At 54.8% G+C, this 26,457-nt stretch overlaps 1 protein-coding gene across 1 annotated transcript in view; it reads right to left on the minus strand.

Moving 5' to 3' along the window:
• Positions 1 to 14,462: 14,462 nt before the first annotated feature.
• The window catches only part of RUNX3 (RUNX family transcription factor 3), a gene marked incomplete at both ends in the record, with an annotated part of 50,919 nt that continues 38,924 nt past the window's right edge, over positions 14,463 to 26,457 (minus strand). Inside the window, one exon of the mRNA XM_084274357.1 lies at positions 14,463 to 14,986. Coding sequence (XP_084130483.1) covers positions 14,463 to 14,986 — 524 coding nt within the window. The remainder of the gene's footprint in view (positions 14,987 to 26,457) is intronic.

Raw genomic sequence — 26,457 nt, forward strand, 5'->3', positions numbered from 1 at the left:
ACAGCTTCTGGGGATGAGAAGGATTATACAAATGAAGCTGTTGGAGGACAGTAATTTCAGTGATTTGGGGGGTTCTTACCATTAGGGATTTCTTTGCCCTTCTCTTTCCTTTTTCCTTAAAAAAAAACCCCAACCCCGACTTCTTTTGTGCACTTTGGACCAAGCTTGTCATATTTCTTAGAGTCTCTAGTGACTCCTTCATGCTACAGACTTTCTGGAGTCCTCCTTGTTAGACCAAGAACTGCATGATTCATTGTGTGCTGGAGATTTAATACTGCACGTAAAACATTCCCAGTTCAGATTTGTTTTCTTATTTCCCCCCCACCCCCTTTTTTTTTCTTCCTTTTTTTTCCCCTTGGCTTCTCACTTACATCCTGGAATTTTTTTCATGAGATATAAAATAAATACCTTCCCAAATATGTCCAGTAGGAACTGATCTGCTCAGATGCTTCAGCTGCTGTTTTAAAGCCTGAGAATAATTTGGGTCTGTTCAGGTTTCTTCAAGGCTGGTGGTGGTGGGATGCTTGTGGCCTTTGGAAGATGCATGGGGTGCTTATTGAAGGCTTCTGGGGCAGCTTTTCCAGGGGTGGATGGAGATTTTTAGCACCAGTAGTGACCTTTTCTGTTATTTGACCTGGCTGAGTCCTGTCCTTCGGGGATACCAACCCTGATTCAGTGAGCAGGTAGTTCACAGTGTCTGTCCCATGTCTGTCCCGTGTCTGTTGTGCCCAAATGGACCTTTCAGGAGCAGTGGCTGGGCTCAGCTTCTCCCAAGAAGCAGTAGTTCCCGTGGGCAGAACTAGTTGAACCCTTTAATTGCAGGTTTTGTATCGGCACTCGTAGAACCATGGGATGTATAAGGTTGGAAGGGACCTTTAGAGGCCATCGAATCAGCAGCACTGCGAGCCCCCCGCCAGCACGGCCCGTGGCTGCAGACTGCCCCTGGGACGTGGAGGCTCCGCGCCCGCCGGGGCTCCTGGCAGGGGAGAGCAAAGAGGGAGGAACGCTTCCCCTGGAGATGGCCGGGAGATACAGCCGCCACATCTTGAAACACACCCCAAACGTGGGTGGCGGCGGGGGGACCACGAGCCATTTGTGATTGTGCAACGGGGCAGCGTCTGCGCCCGGCTGTCCCTCGGGCAGGGTGGGCTCTGCAGCCCAGCTCCGTGCTCCGCTGTCCCCGCTATCCCTCGCCATTGCTGCCTGTGTTGGGATGGGCCCCATGGCCACGCTGCTGAGGCTGTGTCTCCCTGAACCCCTCTGGGGGTTCCCTGCATCTCCTGGGGCCTGCTGCACTGTCCTGTCCAGCCAGACATGGGTAAAACAGCCCCAGGAGAAGATCCAGGAAGAGGACAGCCTGGTTCCATCGTCACCAACTCCTTGTCCTGAAGTCACCGAGGTGTCAGGTAAACTGAAGAGACATATTTGCCCCCTGTTAAAGGCAGCGCTGGCTGCTGTTTGCTGGCTGCTGCCTCTGTGTTACAGGGGGTGATGACACTAAACAGGGACCTGCTCATCACCACCCAGCCTTCCTCTGCCCCGTTAGCTGGTGGGCAGCCTCTGGAGCCGTGTGTGGAGCAGGTTGCTCGTCCTTCCAAGCCTGTGCCGGGAGCAGGGTGCTGGGGCTGGTATCAGCTCACGGCAGCCCCGAAGCTGCTTGGGAAGAAAACAGCTTCGATGTCCCAGTGCCCCTCCAGCCCTGCCTTGGCATGTGGCAAACACCTACCTGTGGCACCCAGTGCGAGCCATCCCTTGTGTGCCATCTGGAGCATGTGGATGGACCTCAGAGAGTTGAGACCTCCTGGGCCTGTCCCTCCTACCCAGCTCTTCCCCAACCCTGCAGCAGCCCAACGCAGAATCACAGAATCCCACAGTTGGAAAAGACCTTTGAGCTCATTGAGTCCAACTGTTCCTGTCCTGTGTTAAACCACATCCCTGAGCACCTCATCTCCCAGTCTGTGAAACACACCCAGGGTCAGTGACTCAACCCCCTCCCTGGGCAGCCTGTGCCAGTACCCCAGAACCTTTTTGGGGAAGAACTTTTTCCTAAGAACTGAGTTGACCCTGCCCTGGTGCAGCTTGAGGCCATTTCCCCTTGTCCCATCTCCTGTCACCTGGCTGAAGAGACCAACCCCCCCCACCTCTCTCCACCCTCCGTTAACGCTTTCAAGACCTCCCTGGAAACGAGCTGAAATCATCCCATAGCCCTGCGTTTCCCATCCAGCTGCTCCAAGATGGACATGGGGGATCAAACACAGTAGACCCAAGAGCTGGCAGCAGGTTGGGATGCTGCCACCACACAGGCAGCCCGGGGAGCACGCGTGCCCTCGGCGGGGCCGGGGAAGGGCGCATGGGAACAGCAGCGTTGCCCAATCCACGCGCATGGAAATGAACTGCTTTGTGAGCAAAAAAAAGGTCCTCGTTCCGCAGAGGCGCTGGGTGTGTGCCTGTGTGGGTGTTCAGACTCTGCAGAACCAACCTGGGATGCCTGGAAAAGAAAAAAAAACCTTCTTTGTGCATTTAATTAGTGGTAAATGCCATTTACATACGAGATGCCTCTTGGTCTGAAGCTGCTCGTTGATTAGCAATTGCAGCCAATTTATATTGTGTACTTTGTTCGCCTCAGACCACAACAGCACTACCTGAACCTAACAGATCTTTCTGCCTTTGCATTTCAAAGCCGGGCTCCTGCGGACGGGGCGTTATTGCACAATCCACTCGCTGTCCCGGCACGGCCTGGGTGCCAGGGACGTTTGGCTGCGGTGCTCACCCCCTCCATCATCCGTGGGGCTCTCCTCCTGCCTTCCCTGCAAGCTGGGGATGGTGCAGCCTGGGTGAGTCAATCCAGAGGGGGTCCCTGAAGTCTCCCCATGCGGGCAGGGGTTGTTTCCTTCGGCGGTGAGGTGGTGCTGGGGAAACCACAGCAGCAGGACCTGCTTCCCCAAAACGTCGCTCGCCCTGACCCCCCCGCTCCATCACTATCCTTACCCAGCCCCTTGTGTCCAAGAGCTGAGGGGAGACAACACCAATGGTCCTGATGGTTTTGGAAGAGCCCCAGCAGCATCCCAGCAGTGGATGGAGAGGATACTACTGGGAAAGGATCGGCTTGTTTATAATCCATACAATTAATCTCATGGAATAGATCTGAAGTTTCTGTCCCCAGGGATGCTGCTGCGGGCAGAAGGGGAACAGGTTCCCAACCAGGTTGGCACCTCGCTGGGCAAAGTCACTTCTCCCAGCATCACCTGGACTGTGAGCATCTCACTGAGAGCACAGCTCTGCCCCGCAGAGCAAGGGGCAGGGTGTTTCCCAGCAGAGTTAATCCTGGCCCAAAGGACACGGTTTGGTGGGGCTCTGTGGGGCCAGGGCAGGATGGAGCTCTGCCCATAGAGGACCACCAGCACCCACAGATGCCTCCCTATCCTTGGGCTTGGGTTCAAGCCTAGCAGCCCTTATCTTATCATTATTATTATTATCCCTTTTAAAATTTATTTTTAACCCAAGAACAGAAGTCCCTTTGTAGTCGGGAAGCAAGTGCCTGGCAGGACCTCTGCAAAGTGCTTTAACCTGACTGTGGCTACCAGCAGCGGCAAGTGGCCACTTCATGGACCTCCCCAGTGAAGGGAGGAGTCCCTGTGCCCCCATATCCCACTCGCCCTTGGCTTTTCAGCAGCCCAGGCACCAAAAACCAGAGGTTCAACCTGATTTTCATCCCTTTGCTTTAGGCTCAGCTTTCCTCAGCCCACCCTGAGCATCTCCCCGTGTTGCCAGAGCAGAGATGTAATCCCCAGCTGGGAATGTCAGTCCCTTCCAGAGCAGCAGCAGGCAGGCAGCTTTCCAGCTCTGAGCGATGAGGCTGGGGAGCAAAGAGTTAAACTTTATTCCATCCACCTGTATATTTTCACAAGTCTTCAGATAGCAATCAAGAGCGCAGGAAACGGGTATTTAAGGGGTCTGAATTTGCCAAAACTCTGCCACAAGTCAAACTTTTAAAGCAAAGTTTATTTGTAAAGTTACAGAAGGCTGAAGTATCTCCTGTGAAGGGGATACTCTCTTTAAAGCCATCCTATATATTTTTTTCCACTTCTGCCTTTTAAAATCATTGGGCTCAGGAAGAGGGAGAGGATTCATGAAGAGGGGCTTGGTTTTAATCTAATAAGTGTGGGGTGTTTCTACCCGTAGGCTGGTTCTAGAGCTCATCAAGGCTCAGATCAACCCCACGCCAGGGTACAGAGGGGCCTTTGAGGGTTTGCCTCGAATAAATTCAGCTTGTTTGGAGCTGGTGGGGTTCAGCGATGCCCCAGCTACAGCTCCCCAGCTCGGGGACACACCTCCCCCCACCCCCACCTCCCCACCCCCACCCCACCCCCCCCAATGCCACCCAAATCAGCATCTGTCTCCGCTGCCAGTGGGATGCCAGGGTGGCTGGCACGTGTGGGTCTTTGTTATTACCCCTGCCCACCCCCATGTTAACAGGGACCCTCGAGTCCAACCAGCTCCACGAAGGGGTTTTACAACCTCTTCAGGTGCTGAGGTGGCAGCCACAGAGCTGTAGCTACTCCTAGTGCACAAGCAGCGTGGTAAAAGCTCATTAGATGTAAGAAATTCTGTTGTGGTTTATTTCTGGTGGTAGGAAAGAACTGGGTAGCTTTTACTGGGCTGCTTGTCACGCGTGGGGCTGTCGTGGGGCTGTTGGCTGGCTGGTGGCTGTCTGTCTGTCCCGCTGTGCACGGACACTGTCCCAGGCAGCAGCTGCTTCCCCGTGGTGGGGGCTGGAGCGATGGTGTCCTCGGGGTTTGGCACCTGCAGCCTACGCGTGCTCGGCGCCCGGGGGTTTATTCCAATCCCTCAGCTGCCTCCAGTCCCTCTGCGAAGGGTGGCTGGCAGGGCGGGCTGGCGCAGCACCGCAGGGCACCCCTGGGTGCAGGGCGGTGGGGCTGGGCACCCACGGTGCGCCCTGCCTCCGCAGACTGGGTGGCCCTGCCTTGGGTGGTGACTAATGACTCTTGTAATTGAGATGTGGCTTTAATATACACGGGCAGGTGAACTGGCATGAGGTGGGGGGGGGTGGGCAGAGATAGGGGCGAGTGCAGCGTGTCGGGGTGCTGCTCAGCCAGACCGACCGGCTGAACCGGCGCCATTTCGGCACAAGCCGCCCAGGGCTGGGCTCACACCCCTGCCCACCGGCGCGTGCCCGAACGCCGGGCTGAGACGCCAGCGTGCTGAAAGGGGGGGGGTGTGTGTGGGGGGTGGTTTTTGCCCAAAGTTGCCCAAAATGCAGCTCGGGTGAGGTTTGCATGGATAAGGTGAGCTCTGGCTCCCAGTGAGGCCTGGAGGGAGATGCTGGGGCAGTGACACGATGGGGCTTGGCCGCAGGCAGCTCTGCAGCAGGGCCCTGCAGAGCCCACGGTTTGCAGTACTGGAGAAAAGCTCTTTGCAAGGACCCACATAGGCAGCTAGGCCGTGGGGACGCTGGCACAGGGCGGCTGCGCTCAGCAGGACGAGTCACCATGGGACCCCCGGGTGCCATTGCTGGGATCGGAGGTGGGTGTGATGGGAAGGGGCATATTGCCCCCAGCTCTCTGCACCCACGTCTGACCCTTCAAAATTCACCCCCAAAGCTGCAAAGACCAGAAATCAGCCACTAAAACCATTACAATAACATGAAGAGGAATCCAGGGAAGCACATCCAGCCATGACCAAACGATCCCCCTGGGCCACGACAGGGATCCCACAGCGATGGCTGGAAACACCCCCTGTCCCCTGAGCACGGTGCTCAGGGAGGGACGTGGTTGCCACGAGTACAGAGGGACTCTGCCTTCTCACAACAAGCAAAAAAAAACCCCCAGCCCAATACAAATTCCCTCTTAAAAAAATTCCTAGAGCATTTTCCAAGGGCTGGGGGGGGGCCTCACCGTGGATTATCTCCTCTGCTTCCAAAGCCACAAGAAAATATCATCATATTTTTAAAACAAAACCTCAAGGGAAATAAAGGGTGAGGGTTTGCATCTGCATTCAGCACTCACCACTTCTATGGCCGGGGTGGGGAAACCACTGGCACGGTTTTTCTTGCAGATATAAGATAAAAAGGCAGAGAAAATATATATATATATATTTTTTTTTTAAGTGCTCTGAAAACATTCCATCATCTATAGGAATCAAAGCCCCATTGAAAGCCACAGAACCCCTCACATTGGAGGGTTTTAATGAAAAGCAAGGGGTTTGGTGCCCGGTGTTTTTCTTTGCGAGGATTTCCAGGGGAACACAACTGGAGCGGGGGGCGGAATCTGGGGAACTTGGCTGGGGTTTCTCCTGGCCCAATAGTGCTTTCACTGTGGGCTTTGAATGGTTTAAAGATAATATGGAGCTCATATTTTAGGGCTTGTCAAAGTGCTCTCTCTCTCTCTCTTGCCCCGGATCATGGTGGGGTTACTTTTCACTGGGGCTGGGGAAGGGGGAGATGGGAGCCTCCGTGGCTGCTGGGGCAGGAGGGTTCCCGAGGTTGGGCTGTGGGTGGGAGAGCAGAGAGCAAAGTTTGGGCTTAATATTTAATGGTGTGGAGCTGGGCAAATCCTGCTGTGGAGAGAGGGGCCGGGCAGTACCCCCCTTGTGTGCCTGGGGGGAACATCCCATGTGCTGCCAGCTGCCCAGCTCTGGGTGCAGAAACCTCTCCCCAGACTCCCCAAAAAGCAGCTTTATGTCTCACAAAAAAATGTTGAGGTTGCTGTGGGTCAGCAGAAAGGTGACTGTTAAGAAGCAGCTTCTTTTTTGGGTTGGGTGTGTTTTTACCCAGCCTAACTCCATGTGGAAGCAACCCAGCACTGTGCCAAGGATGCTGGTGCTGGGGGTGGGCATTGCAGCATCCCCGTACTCCAGCAAGCACCTTCCCTCTGCTCCCTTCCCTGGCCTCAGGCACCCCAAAAACCCTCCAAGGCCACTCGGTGTGGGGAATTTGAAGCCCACCCAGGTAGGGATGGTGGTGGCTTGGCCAGGACTGGGGGTGTGGGACCACAGGGCACGAGGGAGGGGTGCTGGGAACCTTAAGAGCAACCAGTGGGCAGGCAGGGGTGGCCGGGGACCCCCCCCTGGTTTCGCAGGAACATTTAATCCCCTCGTTAACATCCCCCATTAGAACAATCCATTCTTTCACTCGGGCTGAAACACCCAACGTAACTTTACAGCTCATTTCATTTATGACTAAGAAATGAAATTACTGTATCGATTTCATGGCAGAGAGCGAAAGAACCTGGGTGTTCCTGGCTGTAATAAACCCACCAGCTGCAAAGGAAAACAGCAAAACCCACCAAGGGTGGGGGGAGGGTGCTGCAGCCCCCCCAGGGACGGCACCTCCAGGTCCCCCTGCAGCCGAGCTGTTTGCCCCCCTTCCCAGCTTTGGAAATTCACTGGATGTGTTTGCAGGGACTGGGGGGGTCTTTGTGGGTCACTGAGGAGGAAAGGAAAGGAAATCTTCTGCCTGGTGTCATGGGTGAGGGAGATCCCTCCTGGGGCTGGTGGGGGGGATGTCTGGGATAACTGAGCACAGGAGTTCTGCGTGGTGATGGGGAGCCTGAGCTGGCCCCTGCCCACCCACCCTCTTGCTGTCACTGTGCAGACACCTGGGATTTGGGTGATCTGGCCCAAAAAGGTGGCTGGTGTGTCCCCATGCCCCCTGCCTCACTGCATGGGGGGCCTGTGGGCAGCACCCCACTGCTGGCACCACTCCCTGCTGCCATCCCAGGCTGGGTGGGATGCCCAACCCCACGTCGGGCCAGAGACACGCAGCACCGGAGCGCATCACGCGTGTTCAAAGCGGCACCGTGGGAGCCCCGCCGACCCACGGCACTGACCCCGCGGGCTAAGGCAGGGGGGACGATGCTCCCGACCCGCTCCCCAGGCCAGACCCTGCCCCGCGGAGCACAGCGTCAGCCCCACGGCCTCCGACCCTGCGGAGATGGCGGCTGCCGCCGGGCGCGGCCGGGCGCGCGTCCCCCGCCACACGGACATGCCCCGTCATGCGTGTGCGCTCTGCCCACGCAGGCAGGTGCACGGCCCGGGGGTGCTCACCTGGGGGGTGCGCCGAAATGGCACGGTGCACACACACACACACTCACACACTCACACACACACAGACACACACACACACACAGACACACAGACACACACACACACAGAGACACACACACTCACACACACACACACACACACTCACACACACAGACACACACTCATACACACAGACACAGACACACACACACACACACTCACACACACAGACACACACTCATACACACAGACACAGACACACACACACACTGACACACACACACACACTCACACTCTCACACCCGCCGCGACACAGCCTCATCTCCCCTGCCCACCCCAGCCTAATTAAAGCCCGCTATCGCCCCATCTGATGTGGTTGCAGGGTTAACGCGTCCTCACTCCCCATCCTCACCTGGCCCAGCCCTTTGAAGTCGAGCTGCTTTCATGCCTGTCTGATGGCGGCAGGAGGTGCTCCATGGGCCAGCCCGGAGCCCAGCACCATGTCCCTGACACCACGGTCACCCCCTGTTCGTTAAGCCGGGGATAAGGACTCACCGAACACCAGCCTAGTCTAATTCAGACTTGTCTCATCTCCAGGCAATTTGGGAGAAGCGAAAGGACTTGCTTTTGTGAACTGGATGGTGAGAAAAAAACCCCAACAACTTCTCTATATAAAATATTTCTATAAATATATATATATCTCTCCCCTGTGGCACGAGGTCCCGCTGAGTAAGTAGATGTGAATGACGTGTCACCTAACACTTTCCCAGACACCCTAATGAATTTTCCATGTTTTCCACCATTTAGCTAAATAGGCAGTATTAAAAAAAAAACCAACGCAAACCCCAACCAACAACCCCACCTCCCCAAACCACCCACCTTCCCAGCAGGATGGCCCTGCAGTGGGGTGAACCCCCCGTGAACGCCCACAGAGATGATGCTGAAGTGGGAGCCGGTGTCTCCGTTTGGTCCAGGTGATGGGTATGTGAGTATGGGGGTGAGGGGTATTTTCAGGTTCAGGTCTCCAGAGGGATGTCAGGCACCTCGCAGGGCCATTTAGCCCCACTATTTCAGAGGAGAAGGAGGATTGTGCCCTAATGATGCTGATTGCTCATTTGGGCGAGGTTCGTGAAGGGCTTGAGGACAGGAAAGGGGGCGATGTGGGCACGGCAGGACCCTGCAGCAGCACCCTGCAGCAGCACGGCGCCTCCTGCGCTGTCCCACAGAGCCTGGAAATGTTTTGTGAGTGAGAAGGGAACTCGGTAAGGCTGGCAGTCTCTAAAACAGAGGCTGGGGCTGAGGGTTCGGGCTGGCAAGAGAAGAGAGTGAGGCGTCTGCTGAGGCTTTTGTTCTCAAAGGAAATAGCCATCATTTTTCCCAGGAGAATTTTTAGCCCAAACTGCTGATTTTAATATCACAATGGTTAAAAAAAAAGCCATCCAAGCTCCAGTGATTTGATTTTTATTCCCCCCCCCTGCCCCCCCCTTCCAGTTTTCATTTGCAAAAGGAAACCCAAAGGTTTCTGCTGTGCCCAGCCCACAGTGCTGCTCTCTGCCCTGGAACCTCGGTGCTGGGTTCTGCTGTCAGCCTGGGCGGCACCTGTGGCTGCTCTCGGCTCCCAAAGAGCATTTGGGAGGCTGGGACACCCCCCACTCTGTCCCCCCACTGCCACGCTGGTGTCCAGCCTTCCCACCCACAGTAGTGCAAAGACCTGTGGGTGGGCAGGACGCAGTCCCAACATCCGCAGCACACTGGGTAAGTGGCTGCAGGAAAACACCCCCCATGTGGGGAGCATTCCACACCATCAGCTGAGACCTACCAGGGCCGCCCTGCTGCGTCTCAGTGTCCTCCCCACACCGCCTCACAGCATCACCTGGTCCCTCACCCACCCCCGGAACAGGCATCAGCACCAAAACCACTTTGCAGAGGTGGGGGGCTGCACCCCTCCAAAGCCCCGTTTCCTCTTACAACCCAACACACACCAGCACCCCAACACCCTTTCTGCTCTGCCCTCTTTTCCCCTTCCCGTCTTCTCTCTCCTCGCGGCAGCTCTAACGGAGGCCGCGAGCACAGCGCGGATCGATGCGGAATGGAAAGTTCCTGTAAATAATATCTGCACCTCGGGGTGTTTCCTCTCCCAGTAGCTGCTAAGAAAAGGCGGGTATGTCTAGGGTTTGACTTGAAACATATTTCCGCTGGCCAGGGCTGGCTTCTCACCCCGATTACCATTTATTGTGGTTTTCTTTGGGTTTTTCCTCTTTTTTCCCCCTCTCTCCCTCCCTCTTTTCCTCTCTCTCCGATGCTACAGGCTGTGCTGGCGGAGCTGCTGCGAAGGAGAAGAGGAACATCGGCTCCAGCACGTCCACCACAAGCCCTGCCCGATGGGAAGGCACTGGCGTCGCCCCGGCTTCCCCGGGCCCATGAGTAACACTTACGCCGAGTGGCTCGGCTCTTCGGGAGCCGCCAGCGCTTTGGCATCAGACCCTCCTGTCAGCTGGGAGCTTTTTGATTTTATTTTTGCTTTTCAGCGGTTGTTCGGGCTCTGGAGGCGAGTGGTGAGTGCTAAGGGGTTTGGGCTTGGACCGCCTGGGAATTTGGGTCCTGTTTGGGATTTGTGCCGGAGCTTTTGAGTCTTGGGAAGGGGCACAGCGATGACAGGCAGCGGTCGGGGAGTGGGGATGCTCGGCTGGGGATGCGGGATGACCTGCTAAGTCTACTTGGCGCAATCTGAGTGGTCCAGACCCACCTTGGAGAAGCCTCAAGGGGTTTTCTCAGAGCTCACAGGCCAGGCTGACCACCCCCATCACCTCCTTGCATCCCTGTGAAAGCACCCACCTGCCCTCCGCCCCGGACTAACTTGTGATGCTTGCTCAGGCCAAGCTGTGGTGCAAAGCAGCCGTGACTGCCCCCTCCAGACACTGGATCCCAGCATTAGGACGCTCAGAGAGGTGCCAAAACTAGACCCTGGAGACAGAGCAGCGTGAGGCCCCTTGCTCTGTCCCACGGCACGGATTGAAACCCCAGCAAGAAGCAGGAGCCAGAAGGCACCGGCAGACTTGTAACCGTGCGTTTATTACTCCACATGGAAAGGCATTAAAATGATTACACGGAGGCCGGAGGATATAATCACGTACATTGGCTATGGACAGCGACACCAGGAAGAGAAAAGCAGAACCGACCACTTTGCTATGGCTGCGTACCAACACGCTGTCCAGCCGCTCAGGGAAGAGCCCGGCTCTGGTCTTCTCGAAGCCTTTGCAGCAGAGGCATCTCCAGCGAGAGCTTCTTCCCATGGCTTCAACAGGAGCAGACCCTCCTCTTCCTTTCCCTCCCTCCCCCCCACCATCCCCATCCCAGTGACAAGTGCTACAGGTTAAAAAGATGGGCTACATATTAAATATAGGGCATTACCTTCAAGTAGGGCTGGTATGTTACACAAATAACCACATTATTTGGTATCACTAGCATCTTTTTTTGTAATGTCCATCATAAGACACCATTAAAAAACCCAACAACTTCAGCCTTCTTGATCAATAGAGATCCCTGTTCTCATCTCCTTAGTCTGTTTGTATTTTACCCTGCACAAACAAGTATTAGAAGCATTATTAAGAATCGGATCCTTCAACACATTTCAGAATTATATTATTATAACAAATAAGACCAAAAAAAAAATTAGATTTTTTTTATAGTTAAATATTCTGTGAGCCACACAAAGGGGTTTTACTGTACAAAGCGATTGTGCATTTTTCTTCTTTTTTTTTTTTTAAAAAAAAAGCAAATTATAGTGCAAAGCAAAGAAAAAAAAAAGGTTGGCCTGTCTTGTGACCATTTGCATACAGAGAGGTGTGTTTATTTACACCTTCACGCGACAACACGTCATAAACTACGCTGCTGTCACGCCTTTGATCACTTTTCAGTTTTCAATTCACTCCCAACAGTCTTAAATTAACGAGCTGCTCTACGAATGCCTCGTTGTCTTTGTGCTTTCAATCAGTGGCGCGGGCGAGACAAGGGACGTTAAAGGCATCAACACACAGGCTGCCGTGGTCCAGTTTCTACAGCGGAGGGGTGCTCGCTGTCGCTAAGGCAAGTCGAGGTTGCAGTTTTGCTGGGGGTAGGGCTTTATTATTAATGTTAATGTTATTATTATTATTATTTAAAAGAGTTGTTGTTCTTGTTGCTTATTGAACTCACGAGTGGTCATGGCAGCTTCCCAATGAAGCCAGGATGTCTTGCTCCAGTCTTGACGTGGTAGTGCAATCACAACGCTCTCTGCACCTCGACCGAGTGCTGACAAGCTGCTGACTGAGATTTGGTGATGGTGGCGTGGCTGGAAGGGTGTAATTTAGGCAGAGGGGCTGGGAGGGCAGCTGGGGGGGGGGGGGGGGGATGTTCAATTTTCCTATGCTCATGCAAACAGGAAAAAAAAAATTAAAATAAAAAAGGTGGGATTACTGGTGGCACTGGGGTCTGGGACTGTCCCCATCCCCTTGCTGGAGGGCACCACAGTTCACAGAATCACAGAATCACAAGGTTGGAAAAGACCTTTAAGATCAAGTCCAATCGTACCTGTCCTATGCTAAACCATATCCCCAAGTACCTCATCTAACCTTTGTTTAAACACATCCAGGGAAGGTGACTCACCCACCACCCTGCACCCCAGGAACCTGCCCGTGGCACCCTCAGCTCTGCTGGTGTGAATTGAGCCCCAATTCTCCTGCCAGCAGAAAGCAGAACCAGCTTGCAGGAGGTGACTTGCAGGAGGTGAAGTGACCCTGCCACGTGCATCACTAATCTGGCCATGGGGGAGGCCCTCATGCTCCTCTCCAGCTACCTACCCACCTCCTGCTGCAGTGCCAGTTCGGGTTGCAGTCTCTTTGGTATCACCTACAAGGGTGTGTGGTGTCTGGGGGGGACATGGTGCCTCCAAATGCCACATGATGCAACCATCGACCATGGGGCCAGCGGTACCTTTAGTGTCCCTGCTCCAGCTTATCCATCTACAGCAAGACACCCGAGCTCTGGGTCACTCAGGAGGGGAAGGAAAGGATGGTGAGGGATGGAAAATGCTCAGTATCATTGCTTCACAATATTCCCACCACCAAGGGACTGGGTAGGAATTGCTCCTTTCTCCAAATCTCAGTTTGAGCTTTCACTGGGAACTGGCAAGTGTTAAGTCGTTTCTTAATTAAAAAAGAAAAGTCATCACGTGTCAACCCACTCTGGGTGAAAACATGGGAAAGAATCATAAGAGAAATACGATGCTTTGCCACCAGCTGCATGTGTCGCTACTCAGAGAGGATGAAAGGAAGACCCAGAGACCGCTGCCAGGGCCATGCCAAAGGCTCCTGAGGCCCTTTTTGCAAGCTAACGTGCTTGGAAGTGCATCTCATCACATCTTGGATTGTCCTGAACGCCGCCTTCGCTTCAGCCACCAGCGCTGAGGTTTGCTAAGAGGAGCAAAGAATCGACCAGTGAGGTCAGAACAGAAGAGCAAAGGGAACGAAACAAAACAAAACAAAACAGGTCTCGTAAAAAGTACATCTCATGTAAACATACAGGGAAGGGGGGGCTGCAGGCACGGGATCAGCCACGTTACTGGTTTAAAAATGACGACAATGATCCAAAAAAAATGAACAATACAACCTCTGTCGCCAACAGCAAATAATAATAATAATAATTAATGACATCACAGCTCTTGTTCACGTGGTTGATGCGGACCGACCCGCGAGGAGCCCCCGTGCCTGCCCGAGTCCCCGTGCTTGTGCTGTAAACCAGACTCTCACATGCCACGTTATGGCTCTGGTGTCATCCCGGAGCTCTTTGGTGGTCAGGGGCCCTGCACTGGTGGGGAGGGAAGGACAGGAGGCAGTGGTGGGGAGAGGGGAGGTGTTGGCTTCTTTTTTCTTTTTTTTTTTTCCTTTTTTGGTTCAGTCCAGTCTCCCAGCATCGGCAGGGAGACAGCTCAGACAGCTCCTTGGTCCTTCCTCTTCTCCAAAACATGTTGCAGAAGAAGGGTGAGAGCTTTTCTGTAACATTTGAATGCTTCGTGTGGGGCAGAGGGTGCGAGTGAGATGACTGAGAAGTGTTCTGCAAGAAACAGGAAACAAACATCTGATTCCACAAGTCTGTCCTTTCCCCTATGTACAATCCACATCCTTAAAGCACACGGAAGGAACCACATCAAGCGCCAGCTTCGAGCCTCGTGGATGTTCACCTTGAAATGCAACATAGGTCCTGGTCCATCTTCGTGTGATGTTTGCCCATGCTTGCATGCAGAGGATCCTGGTTTGCTTTTGGTTTGTGAGTCTTTGGTTTAGCTTTTCCCTAGGCATCATCTTTCTCTATTCACTACCGAGGGGAGCAACGTTAACAGCGGCTGATTCGGTTAAAGGTAGCGGTGCCCAGTTGAGTTCCTCCTAGTAGGGTCTCCAGACTGACTCATCCATCCTCCCAGTAGTTGTCATGGTCGTGGGCGAGTTACTGTGGCTCCCGTCTGCATCCACCCCGTCGTTCTGATTGCCCAGGTTGGGATTCATTAAGTTGTTCCCTGCTGAGGCACTTGTACAAGAGGAGAGCATGCGGGTGGGAGAGCGCTCGCCGCCCGCCACCATGGAGAACTGGTAGGAGCCCGAAGACGTGCCGTAGTACAAATGGTAGGGAGAGGGGTTGGCCTGGAAGGGTCCACTTTGGTTTTGTGTGGAGCCAGGGTAGGGGGGCGGCAGGTAAGTGTGGTGGAAGCGCGTCGTGGTGGGCATGCTGGTCATGCTGATGCCCCCGATGCCCGTGGCGGAGGGTGTCGCGGTGTAAGGGAAGGCAGCGGACATGGCGCCGGGGTAATGCATCCGCGGGTCGGAGAACCGGGTCTCGGTGAGAGCCGGCAGCGTCGGGAAGGAGCGATCGAACTGGCGGGGGTCAGAGAAGGGGCTCAGATCTGATGTGCCTGTCGGGGTGGAAGAAGAAAGAGGGTGGTCAGAGTTCGATGCTCTGGGCTCGATGTCCTCGAGCCTGGGCCATCCCCTGCCCAGGGAACTCAGACTGAAAAGCATCTCTTGGGTCTGTGGGGAACTTCTAGACGAAAATCCTAAACCCATTTGTTTAAGTCGTCCCCATTTCCTGTCCTAAAATTTGTTGTTTCCTATCCAAGAAGAGCCACGACTAAGCTGCCTTCTCTAGGGCTCTATTCATCTCTGGCAGATTAAAAAAACACACCCCATAAACACAGAAAAACAATGTTTAGCCATTACATCAGCTGTGTAGTAAATAAATGGATGCAGGCCCCAGACGGCTGGTCCCTGAGATAGTCGGTGGTGTATATACACACACGGAGACCGAGGAGCAAAGCTGGAGTCCAGACCAGCCTGCTAAGCCTTCTTGTGGGTGGCCTGTTTGTGCTGATACCATCAGGGTATGGAGCTGATAAACACGCAGCTGAAAACTCCCAAGCTAGGAGCCACGATATCCCTCTGCTTGACTCCTCTGTGTATTTTTCTCCTTCCAAGAGGATAAAGAGAGTGAGAAATTCAGGGTTCTTTCTGCTGGGGGAAGGGAGATGTGGGATAGAATAGTGGGGATCTTACTCAGCTCCCGTGGGTGCTGGTTCCCCCCCACTGTGCCTTTTCCTGGGGGATTTAAAGCCAAACGTGGGGCATCACAGCAGCTTGTAACAGGAAAGGGACCCCTGCCCAGCACTGCGGGAAGCCCAAGCGAGAGGTGGGAATCCAGACTAGCAGATTTTGAAGATCTCAAGACCTTTCTTTGGCTCTCCTGGCTCTGCAGAGCCTGGTGCCATTTCCTTACAGAGCCCGACACGCTCTGGCTTTGCCACATCTGGGCTCTCCAAGGAGAGATGCAAAACCCTTCTCCTCAAGACCCCAGTGGCCCACGCTGAGCTCTGGCAAGAAACACTGTGACTGCGCCTTTCTCAGCCTCTTCACACGAAACCACAAGGTCTAAGAGGAGCAGTCCCAGCCCAAAGCATCGGGGTGTTCCCCAAGCTCAAAGCCATGCCCAATTGCAGTGGCTCTTCATCCTTTCTGGTTGCTCCCGAGGCCATTTCTCCCTTGCAGGGGCACGGTGCCTTTCTGCTGCTCTGGTCGATGTCACCTGGCCTCAGCACCCTTCTTCTGGTCACACCAGCTGGATTTTCCATGGACTCAGAGCAAGAAACTGTGAGAGATGAGCATGGTAAACACGCCTGTTGGTTTCAGATATGCATATACATGCAGACACACATGTCCAGACGGCGGTGTATTTGCCACACGTGCGCGGGGATGTTTGTTTGAGGTCTATTTACCACTCTGAAGCATTTTTAACTTCTGGAGGCTGGTGCTCAGGGCCCTGCAGCATTTCCCCAGGAAAAAAAACCACTTGAGCTAAACCCTTCCAGCTAAGTGGTGGCAAGGGCACGCTCTGGAGGAGCAGAAAGGGAGGGGACGTGATTTGAACCCTCATTCCCATCCCAGGTGAGTCCTTCAGCCATCGGCCGCTGGCAGGAGAAGGGGAGGAGAGGTTCCTCCCTCCCCTCCAGCCGTCTTGCGGGTGATCGGCAGCGCCTGCCTTCCCACGCAGGCTCCATGGAGGGGAAAGGCGGGGGAGCACCTGGTTTGAGAACGTGGCTGCGGCTTTGGTGTGAGATAAGAGAGGAGCAGCCCAAAGCTGTCCGGAGCCGCAGCGCTCCGCGCGCAGCCGGCGCTGGGCGCGGCCGGGCCGGGCCTGGCAGCGGCTGCCGGGCCGCGGGGCCGCCCCGCTGCGTGCTGGGCCCGGCTGCCCCCGCGCCAGGCTGCGGGAAGAGCTGATCGCGACTGAGCAAACCCACCTGACTTCACCGCTCAGCCTGCCAGCGGGACGCTTCGCCCCGTTCCCAAAGCCGGGCCACGGCAGAGCAGCGCCGGAGCTGCTGCCAGAAGCTGTGAGCTGAGGTTCGTGCCCAGCCCTGCGAGAAGCAGCTTGACCGCAGCCGGTAGCTTGAGCGTCAGGCCAGACTATGGGGTGAAAATCCTGCCTGAGCTTGGGCTGGCGAGGAACAGCGTTAATTTCCTGAGTGCCTCCGCTCCACACGCAGGCAGCCCGGCCACTGCGGTCCAAGTAGTTTGGGGAAAGCAGTCCCTAAATCCCCTCTCCCAGCCCCACAACAGCCCGACAGCCGCTCTCTGCCTTCCAGAGAGCAGCTGACCATCTCCAGCGCTCTCCTTGGCTTTCACACGCCCTGAACAGTGTTCCCCAGCATGCAAACCCAGGTAAATCCCCAGCGCCCCGGGCACATTTCACCCCTCCCCTGCGGCACTCGCAAAGGGGGTTTGGTCGGGTATTTTTTTTCTTCTCTTTCTTTAAAGGTTACACTCCGTTGGCCTGAATTTGCAACGCTCGGCAGCGGGTGCTCGCTGTTAATTCAGCCGCGGGGTGTGTTAATTACAGGCTGAGTGCGAGAGGGGCCGTGCCGATACCGCGGGGTCTGGGGATGCTCTCAGGAGCCGAGCCCTCGGGAAGGGAAACCCTCGGCCGTGCCCAGCCGGCCCCGCGCTCTGCTCCTCGCTGGACCTCTGGCCCCGAGCAACGCCCCAGCGTTCCCCCGTTCCACGGAGCGGCGGGGCCGAGGGGGCCGCGCCAAGGCAAAGCGCTGCCTGGCCCGAGCCGTTCCCCCGGGGCGGGGGGGGGGTGGTCTCCTCGTTAACCCCCGCCGTGCCGTACGCGGAGACCCCGGATCCCCGCAGCGCCCGGGGCCGAGCCCGCCGCGCCCCGGCCCGGGCTGAGGGAAGCCCCGGCCGCCGCCAGCAGGGGGCACCTACCGCCGTGACTGCGGGAGGCGGCCGCGAGGGGGAGCCGGAGCCGCGGCCGCGCCGCTCTCGCTGCCGCCCTCGCGGCGGGGACCCCGCTGCGCCGGAGCGCCAGCGCCCGGGGCTGCCTCAGCCCGTACAGCCCGGCCCCGGGGCTGCCTCAGCCCGTGCGGCTCGGCCCCGGGGCTGCCTCAGCCGGGTGCAGCTCGGCCCCGGGGCTGCCTCAGCCGGGTGCAGCTCGGCCCCGGGGCTGTCTCAGCCCGTGCGGCTCGGCCCCGGGGCTGCCTTACCTCAGTACAGCCCGTCCGCAGCGCCTGGGGCTGCCCCTCTGGCTCAGCTCTCACCCGGAGCTGGCCATCTCCACCTCAGCCTTCACCTCGGGGCTGCCTTACCCCTCCAGGCTGCCCCTCCGGCTCAGCCATGGCCTCGGGGCTGCCCCTCCACCCCACACCGGTGCAAATGTAGAGCCGCGCAGCCCCATGCCCACTGCCCCGCACCAGGGCATCGGCCCTCCTGCCCGGTATCCAAGGGCATCCCTGCTGAAGCAGCCCCAGCAAGGTCCGAATAGGAGCATCGCCGTTCCCACCTAACCCAGCAGCGCAGAGCGACCCTCCGTCAGGCGCAGCCAGCCATCAGCAACCCGGACGGAGCAAGCAGCGCGCTGAGCAAACGCTGGGGAAAGAGGAGCGGGCGAAGCTGTACGCTGGGGCCCTGCGCTGCCTTCGAAACCACAGCTGATAGCGGGTTTGAACATCCCACCTCGCTGCCCCAGCCCAGCGCATCTCACACATCTGCAGGGCAGTGCTGCCTCAGAGGATTTACTCGGGTTTGCCTCGCTTCCTCGCCGTCCAGCCCCCATTCGCTTCTTTGGACCCTGGCAATCTGAGCTTGAGTATTTCAGTTGTCCAGTTGCCAATCAAAATATTTGAAGGAAATGTTTATTTTCTTCTCAAAATCACACCAGCTGCTGCACTAACTGAATAAGCCCATTTAGCTGTAAGAATTTAACTATTGTAAGAGTGAATTGAGTCCCCCAACTACTCCAAAATCTGACCCAATCTATCAGCGGAAATGTCAATGTTTTGGATGGGAGTTTGGGGAAGTGTGGAATGTGTATTAAATAAAAGCCATGTAAAGGTCAAAGCCCTGATTAGTAATGCCACTGTCTCCTCGTTAGGGCTGTGCTGCCCAGGGGACGTGGAGGCCGGGACACACCCCCTTGTTTAATTGTGCAGCTGCAATTTGCACCTTTTGAGGACCCCCAAGTCCCCCATCCCGGTCTCCCTCCCTCTGGCATGTGGAGCCGGATAGAAACAGGCTTTCAAAGCTGCTCAGCCCTCTTCCAGATAAAACAACCGTGCTTAAGTGACATGGCAGCTTTCTTTCACCTCGGAGACAATATGGTTCTTTTCTTGGGTGGGTGGCAGGAGATAAATGCAAAGTGTTGCCTCTGATGGGAGCTGAACCTCGGCTGGTTGGTGGTGAGGGCTGGTGGTGAGCACAGAGGTGGGGAGGCTGGTTCATGAGGCTGCCAACCACAGAGGTTTCTCTGGGTGTGTTCAGCCACCTCCCTTAAGACCATGCTGGGCTTGAGAGCTGCCCTCGATGGAATGAAACTGGTCCCTCACAGGGTTCACGGAGATGCCCAGGGTTCCCTGGAAGCCATTGTGGAGCTGAGGCAATGCACCCCACAAGAGGGTTTAGGGACAAACGGCACCAACGCACATCCAGCCCAGCAAAGCTGCGTGGTCTTCCTCAGCCTAACGCAGGAACATGCCTGCTCTGCCTGGGGAGAGGAGAGACCAGCAGCAGCAGTGCCAGGACCTCCTCGGTGCTGCAGCACAGAAAGAACTTTGAGGGACAACTGAACAAGCTCAGCAGGAGCACAGCACCGGGACTCGATGTACCACGGCAGGTGGAGATTATCAGCTCATCAGGGGCCGTGCAGCAACGTATCCAACCTGAGCTACTCCACAGCACACAGCACATCACTCTGCTCCCCGTTCAGCGATGTGGGGAGCATGCAGTGGCTTACCCAACAGTCGGCAGTCAGCCTAACCACACGTGTGCATCGCACGGCGCACACCAATACAAGGAAATTGAGAGGGAACTTGATAGTGTGGCACTCTCCAAGTGTGAGGAGCATATAAATATCTTCAGCCTGGCCATATATCACCATTTTATTTATATGCACATACGTGCCTTGCAAAATTGTCATGAAACATCTAGCCCGGGGGAAAATAAACTCCTTTCCTGTCTTATGCCATGATGATTGACGACAATGTAAACTCTAATGATACTTTATGCTTATGTATATAATACGCAGGCGTGTGCGAGACGGAGCAGGGACAGAAATCCTCTCTCTGCATATACCTTTGGTTATTTTTCCTCTACTGGTTTCTGTGATGCTTGGACCTCCAAGCTGTCTTTCAGCATTTTTCTGACCTCTCTTCCTCTCTGTTCCCTTCCCCCTGATTGTAATGGCTCCATCTGGGAGCTCGGAGAGGCAGGTGGCCAAAGACAGGGCGAATCTGCTCTGTACGGGAAGGTGCAAGAGATGCATTTGATCTCTGAAGACCCAGCTCATCTCTAGAGAAGGCGCCGCTCTCCTCCCCACCCACGCACGCAGGCACGCTCTCACGCCTGTCACACATGTGAACAAGTTGATTCGCTTCCAAGTCAGAGCCAACTAAAAAAGAAAACGGCCCCTTCCTCCTACCCCATGAAAAATAGAGCAAAATTTATTTTGGGGGAGGAGGGGAGGTGTTGAAAAAAAATGAGGGTGTGAACAGCATCCGTTGTTACACGCCCATGAGCAATTGTTCTGTATCTGATGCATGAACTGGGTGCAAGTACTTCCTCTGCAGAGCTTTTTCTTTTTTTTTTAAAAAAGAAAAAACCAACAAACACCAACCCCAAACCAAAACACACCACACATGTCGCTTATCACAGCATCACCAGGCACCACCTTGAGCCTGCCGAGCACGTTTGCTGCTCAGGCTTCTCATTCTCTTCAAACACTGTGTGCTGCCGTTGCAGACACACTCAGCACCCAAACCTACCCCAGTGAGCATCGCAAACCTTAGCTCTGCTCTCCTGGCTCCTCTCCTGGCACTGGCAGCCAGACCCCAAATATGCTGGGCAGGAGCCTCCCCCCACCCCAGACGGGCAGGGCAGGGAGCAGGGAAGTTCTCGGTGACTCACACACCACACCTCAGCCTCCTCTGCAAACTCTCCAAGGTCCATCACAATGCTCCCAGCCATCCGAAGGGCCCATCCTGCCCTTCTGAGGAGGACTCTGCTTCTAACATCCAGCCTGGATTTTACTCGGGGCCGGTTCAGCCCCATCTCCTGTGCCAGCACTGTCCCTCATAGCTTACATTAGTTCCTCTCCCTCCCTGATGTTTACCCCCTGGGTGTATTTATACAGAGCCATCAGCTCTGCTCCCAGCCTGCCTTTTGCTAGACTAAACAAGCCAGGCTCTCCCGGCTTCCGCTCCCGCAATGGCCTCCCTCTTCCCCTCGCCATCCTGGGAGCCCTCCTCTGCCCACATCCCCCTGCCCTGCACGCACAGCATCGGTCCTGATCCCCTGTCACTCCATCCCACAAAGCCAATGACTAAGCTAACGGTGCTAACTGGAGCGGGTGGGTGGGCTGAATGGGAAGCGCTCCCCTGGATTGCAGGCACTCCCTCTGGCCTGCCCGTGCTTTGCTCTTTACCTGTATTCAAAGGGTATTAAAAACAATTAACAAGCCCCGACTACATAAAAGGAAGTTGCTGGATTTACAACCCAGCCTGCAGCTAGACCACCTTGCCTGCCGAGCAGGTTTGGACCAGGCCAAGTCTGCCATGGGAAACCCACTGCGGAGCGGCAGGCTGGCGGGGAAGCCGAGGGGGTGAGCGCAGAGAGGGCTCCTGCCCTGCGCCGCGGCTCCGGGGCTGCTCCGCAGCCAGGCAGCAGCATGGGCAGAGCCCTCCCTGCTGTGGCACCTTGGCTGGAGGCTCCCCACCAGCAGTCTGAACTTGGCACGGAGGATCCCAACGCTTTGGGATGGCAGGATGGCATCCCCGCAGCCTGGGGCAAGTTCAGCCAGGCTCCTTGCAAGCTCCTCTAGCTATTCCCCTCTCCTGCTATTTCGCAGGAGCTGCGGCTCCGAGAGCTGTGCCTGGGAGATGGAGGCAGCACGGCAACAGCAGCGGCTGTGGGTGCCTGGCTGCCCTCTGAGGGCTTCTCCCACCCAGCAACGGGCCCGTGGTTCGTATTTGACTGTTCCCTGCCAAATTCCTTTGAGGGACACCCGCCGCGCAGCAGGCAAGTGTAATTGAGAGGGGCAGCAGAGCAGTTTAAAGATAGGCACTGAAGGCTGCGGAGCCTGAAAGCAGGCAGGAAACCCATCTCAGCGCGCTCCTTCCTTTGAGGCTGGAGCTGAATCCCACAATATGTTTTCTTCCCACTAATGCTTGCCTAGCTTCCTTTGGAAACAATTTAGTCTCTGCCCGTGGTAGAATGTTTTTATCCATTAAGAAACGGATATTTTAAAGAAACCATAAGTCGATCTGGACAGGGATTAGGAAGCAGCAATTCAGTGTGTTTGCTGGGCCCATAATTCAGGACTTAACCTCAGAGCAGCCACGTTGCATTTCGGAAACAATAGGGCACTCGCTGCCTATACCAAGAGGCTTCTTAAAAGTAATATAATACTTTAAAAATACATATTTAAAAAGAAAAAGAGAGAGAGAGAGAGATTTTCCTTTAAATGAATATGGTGAAGCATTCTGCTGATGACTGGTCTATGTTAAAAAACGTTGCACGGGCTTTAAGTGATGGATTGGAAATGAAGCTGGTTTAAAGCTGAGCAGTTTCCAGGTCAGGAGATCTGAAAACTCTTCACCAGCAAAGGCAGGGTCTCCTGAAAAACTCTTCACCAGCAAAGATAAAGTCTCCCAAACCATTCAGGAGACACTGAGGCTGGGAGAGGCAGGATGGCAAAAGGATCCAGCAATTACTCCTCTCCCTGTGAAGTTGAGGGAATTTGGTTTCGCTGGAGCAACGTGAAGGGCGTGCAAGGGGATGTTAAGTGCATTAATCAAAGCAGCTTGCTCTGTTACTGAGTAGATCAAATTTAAAATCACTTTGCCATTGTCCTCCTGTACTTGAGGCCCCTGCATGTTGCTGGACAATGCACACAATTGCTTTTGAGTGGTGGAAGATGTTTCCACCACAAAGCGAGAGCACAGGGGCCGGCAGTGTGGGCGGTCCTCCTCTGTTGCAATGGGAATGGAACGGTTCAGCATGAAGCACTGCTGAAACACGGGCATGGCATCGCGGGGAGAATCGGGGGGCTGCCAGGACCATCCTAGTTCTACCCGTTCGGACGTGTCACTGGCCCACTTCCCCAGAGCAAGGGGGCCTGGAGGAGCAGGCCAAGGCAGGCAGCAGCAAGTTCCTTTTACATCTTGCTTCACTTTTGAGAGCTACTTGGTTGGGGTGGGTTTTTTTTTAAGCTAGAAGACAAAACTCGAGATGCAGCAAGCACGCAAGGCTCTGGCTTCGCGTGCCCCATAATAAGGAACCATTTCAAGCCACCCTAATGACAGCTTGGTGTCTCGCTGCGGAGACGGGTGAGCCGGGATTTCAAAACCTCAGATTTTTCCAGACCTCACTGGAGAAGAACTGGGCCAAATCCTCAACAGGGACAAACGGCTCCACTCTGCTGAAGCCAGGGAAGCAGCACCAGTTGATGCTAGAGGAAGGACTGTCTGCCCTACCTGCGTGGCTACTGGGCCAGCTTCTCATCAGAGGTAGACTGGGTTGAACCCAGAATTACCCAATTCCCCATCCTCCCAAAGAGGAAACAGAAATGAAATGTGGTCATTTGAGGGATGCAAATGTCTGTCGTATCTGCAGACAGGCACGGGAGGGATTGATTCTCTGCCCATCTGTATGGGATAAAGTAAGACTGAAACCACTGAAATACACTGACACTGGGCGGTGGGAAGCCAGTGTGAGAGCAGGATCTGACCCGCTTGGCCAGGGTGCTGAGCGCACTCTCTCCCATGTTTCCTGGCATGCCCTTCAGAAACGATCGGTTTTCTCTTACCGGGAGGTTTTTGGTTTGAGACCATTTAACCTCAGGATGATCATTTTACAAGGGGGCTATTTATAACCCCCAGAGACTGCGTTACTGAAAGTCTGCAAATGGCCAGGGCTGGATTCTTCTCCTGTTTGCACCAACATCCTCTCCGTGATCTGCCCTGTGGCCACAGCCTTCGCTCCTGGGAAGGAGAGACCGGACTGGGCAATCACACCTCCAAAAGACCACAGCTCCTCCCAGTATGTCTGTCTGCTTCAAAGCCCAACCTCCCTGCACTGTGTCCAGGAATTCGAGGTGCCTGAATCCCCCCCACACCCACGGTGGCCGAGGGTCTTTCTGAGCATCTCAGCTCACCGGCCTGGTTTTGCCAGAAGTGGATTAGGAAGTGTTCATGCAAACTGCTGGGTCAGCAGAACTGGGAGGCCAACCACCTCCAGAGGGAAAACCCTCCCTCCCCACCTCACTGGCCCCCTGTTAATCCTGCACAGGGGTACAAGGGTGTAAGGTTGGGAAACACCCAGGTGATGGGCAGCGAGGCCGATGAACTCCAGCCTGCCCCCTTCATCCCTCCTAGCTGCTATCTCGTTATGCTTTTGGCTAATCGGCTTCTCATGCACGTTACCTAAGAACGTGCCAAGTCGTGAGAATTACAGGCCTGTTAACTCCTGTGTTGTTCTTGGCACGGGCCAGGCTCCACTTGCCTGGGTAAAAATTACGATGGCTGTGAATAAGCCGTGTGTGCGTGTGAGAGAAAGAGGGGGTTAGGGGTTCTCTTTTTAATTATTATTATTAAAAATACGTTGTGTCAAAGGGACGGGGGGCTGAGATTAAAGTCACCCAACTGCTTCTGCTCCCAGTTACGCTGGTAAGAACCCGTGGTAATTTTAAGACAGTTCCTCCAGCTTGGGAACAAGGGAGCCAAGAGCAGAGCGTGCACGAACTGCCTTTCTGTGGCATTCCTGGGACTTTGGATTCACTCCGCGGGAAGGAGTTTGGATGGCTAATTTTGTGTGTCTCCACTCCTGCTGTCACTTGACATTTGGGAGTTTGGCACGGGGTGGTAGCTTGTGGCCAGCTTCAGGGGGTTTTTTCATGTTGAGTTTGTGTCGTCACCTGATTCTTTGCTCCAAACGACGCTCTTTGGGTTTCTGGCACTACAGGGGACTGGGCTAATTTAAAATACTCATCTCTTCTTCTTCCCCCAAGAATCTCTTTCTTTATTATGCAGCCAATGAGACGAGCCTATAAAACTTTCAATCTCTCTCTCTCTCCCCCCTTCTTGGGGTTTTTTTGGTTTTCTTAACAAAAATCAAATTATAATCCTACCCAAAATGCCCAGGATCTTCTCATAAACTGTGCTAATATCAATGAAAACGCCAAGCATAAAGATTTGCATTTCAATGAGGGAGAAATTAAATTTTCACTATAATTTTGGTTGGGAGGAGCGGGGCAGCGTTTACGGTTTGGGTAACTCTCTCAAACATGTTTTTGCACCTGAACCACCCTCTTTGCCAATGACACTGAGGTTTTTTTGACTGTCTACATCGCTTCTGAAAACGCAGCACAAAAAGCTCTCGCAACCTTTCAGAACAAAACCTTCCAAAAGGGCCACTTTTCACCCAAAACTCAAAATACCAACAGCTCAAATGTCATCTCTTCAATCCCCATTAGCATTTCTGCTGATTTGCCAAGGAAAACACCCCTGGGATTAAAAACGTGAGGAAATGGAGCCTGTCTCTCAGCAGGCAGGAGAAGGGTCCCTCGGTACATCTCGGAGGCACCTGGCTGTGCTGAGAAGCTGGCAGCTGGATATTTTCCCCATACAAGGCTCAGTTTGGGGGCTGAAATTCAGGTGCGTGGGAATTAGCAGACTGCCCTCTCTCTGGTGAGGCTGGTGGCAATTCCTACCTCTTTCCTGGCAACAAGCTACGATGCAGATTCACGGGGAACGCCCGGGAGCTCGGCTAAGCTGACGGCAAATATGGGAAGAGCAAAGGCTGAGTGTGTGTGTGTGTGTGTGTGTGCGAGTGCACGCGTGCGCCCATGCAGGTGTGCATACGTGTGGGGAATTATGCTGGGGCTGGGTGATGGATCACCAGACTTGGCATAAACACCATGCAACAAGATAAGAAACCATTTGGATTAGCATGTAAAGTACAATACACCCTTTCTAGTTGATGATGCTTAACCGTCTACACGGGTGCCTTCATGTCAAAGAAGCTCCTGGATTCAAAGTGTGTTGCTCTGATCTGCCTCACGTTCCTGCTGAAACTGCTCAGTTTTTCCCCTTAAATGCTGTATCTAGAACCAGTGAAATCGCCTGGGTGTGGGATTCAGCAGCTGTCTGCTGACTTAATGGGTGCAAAAAAGGCTTCCAGAGTCAAGAAACCCACCTAAAACCCTGGCTTGTCCCCAGGCAGGTCTCCTTACCCTGGGGGGAGCTGGACTCCAGCCCTAAAATCCCATCCGGAGGGAAGCTTGCTCGGCCGGGACGGCTCCACTCCCTGCCTGGCCGTGTCGGGAACACGAGGGTTTGGGGTG

Source organism: Gallinula chloropus, assembly GCF_964237585.1.
Source record: "Gallinula chloropus genome assembly, chromosome: 22".
Classification (NCBI taxonomy): domain Eukaryota; kingdom Metazoa; phylum Chordata; class Aves; order Gruiformes; family Rallidae; genus Gallinula; species Gallinula chloropus.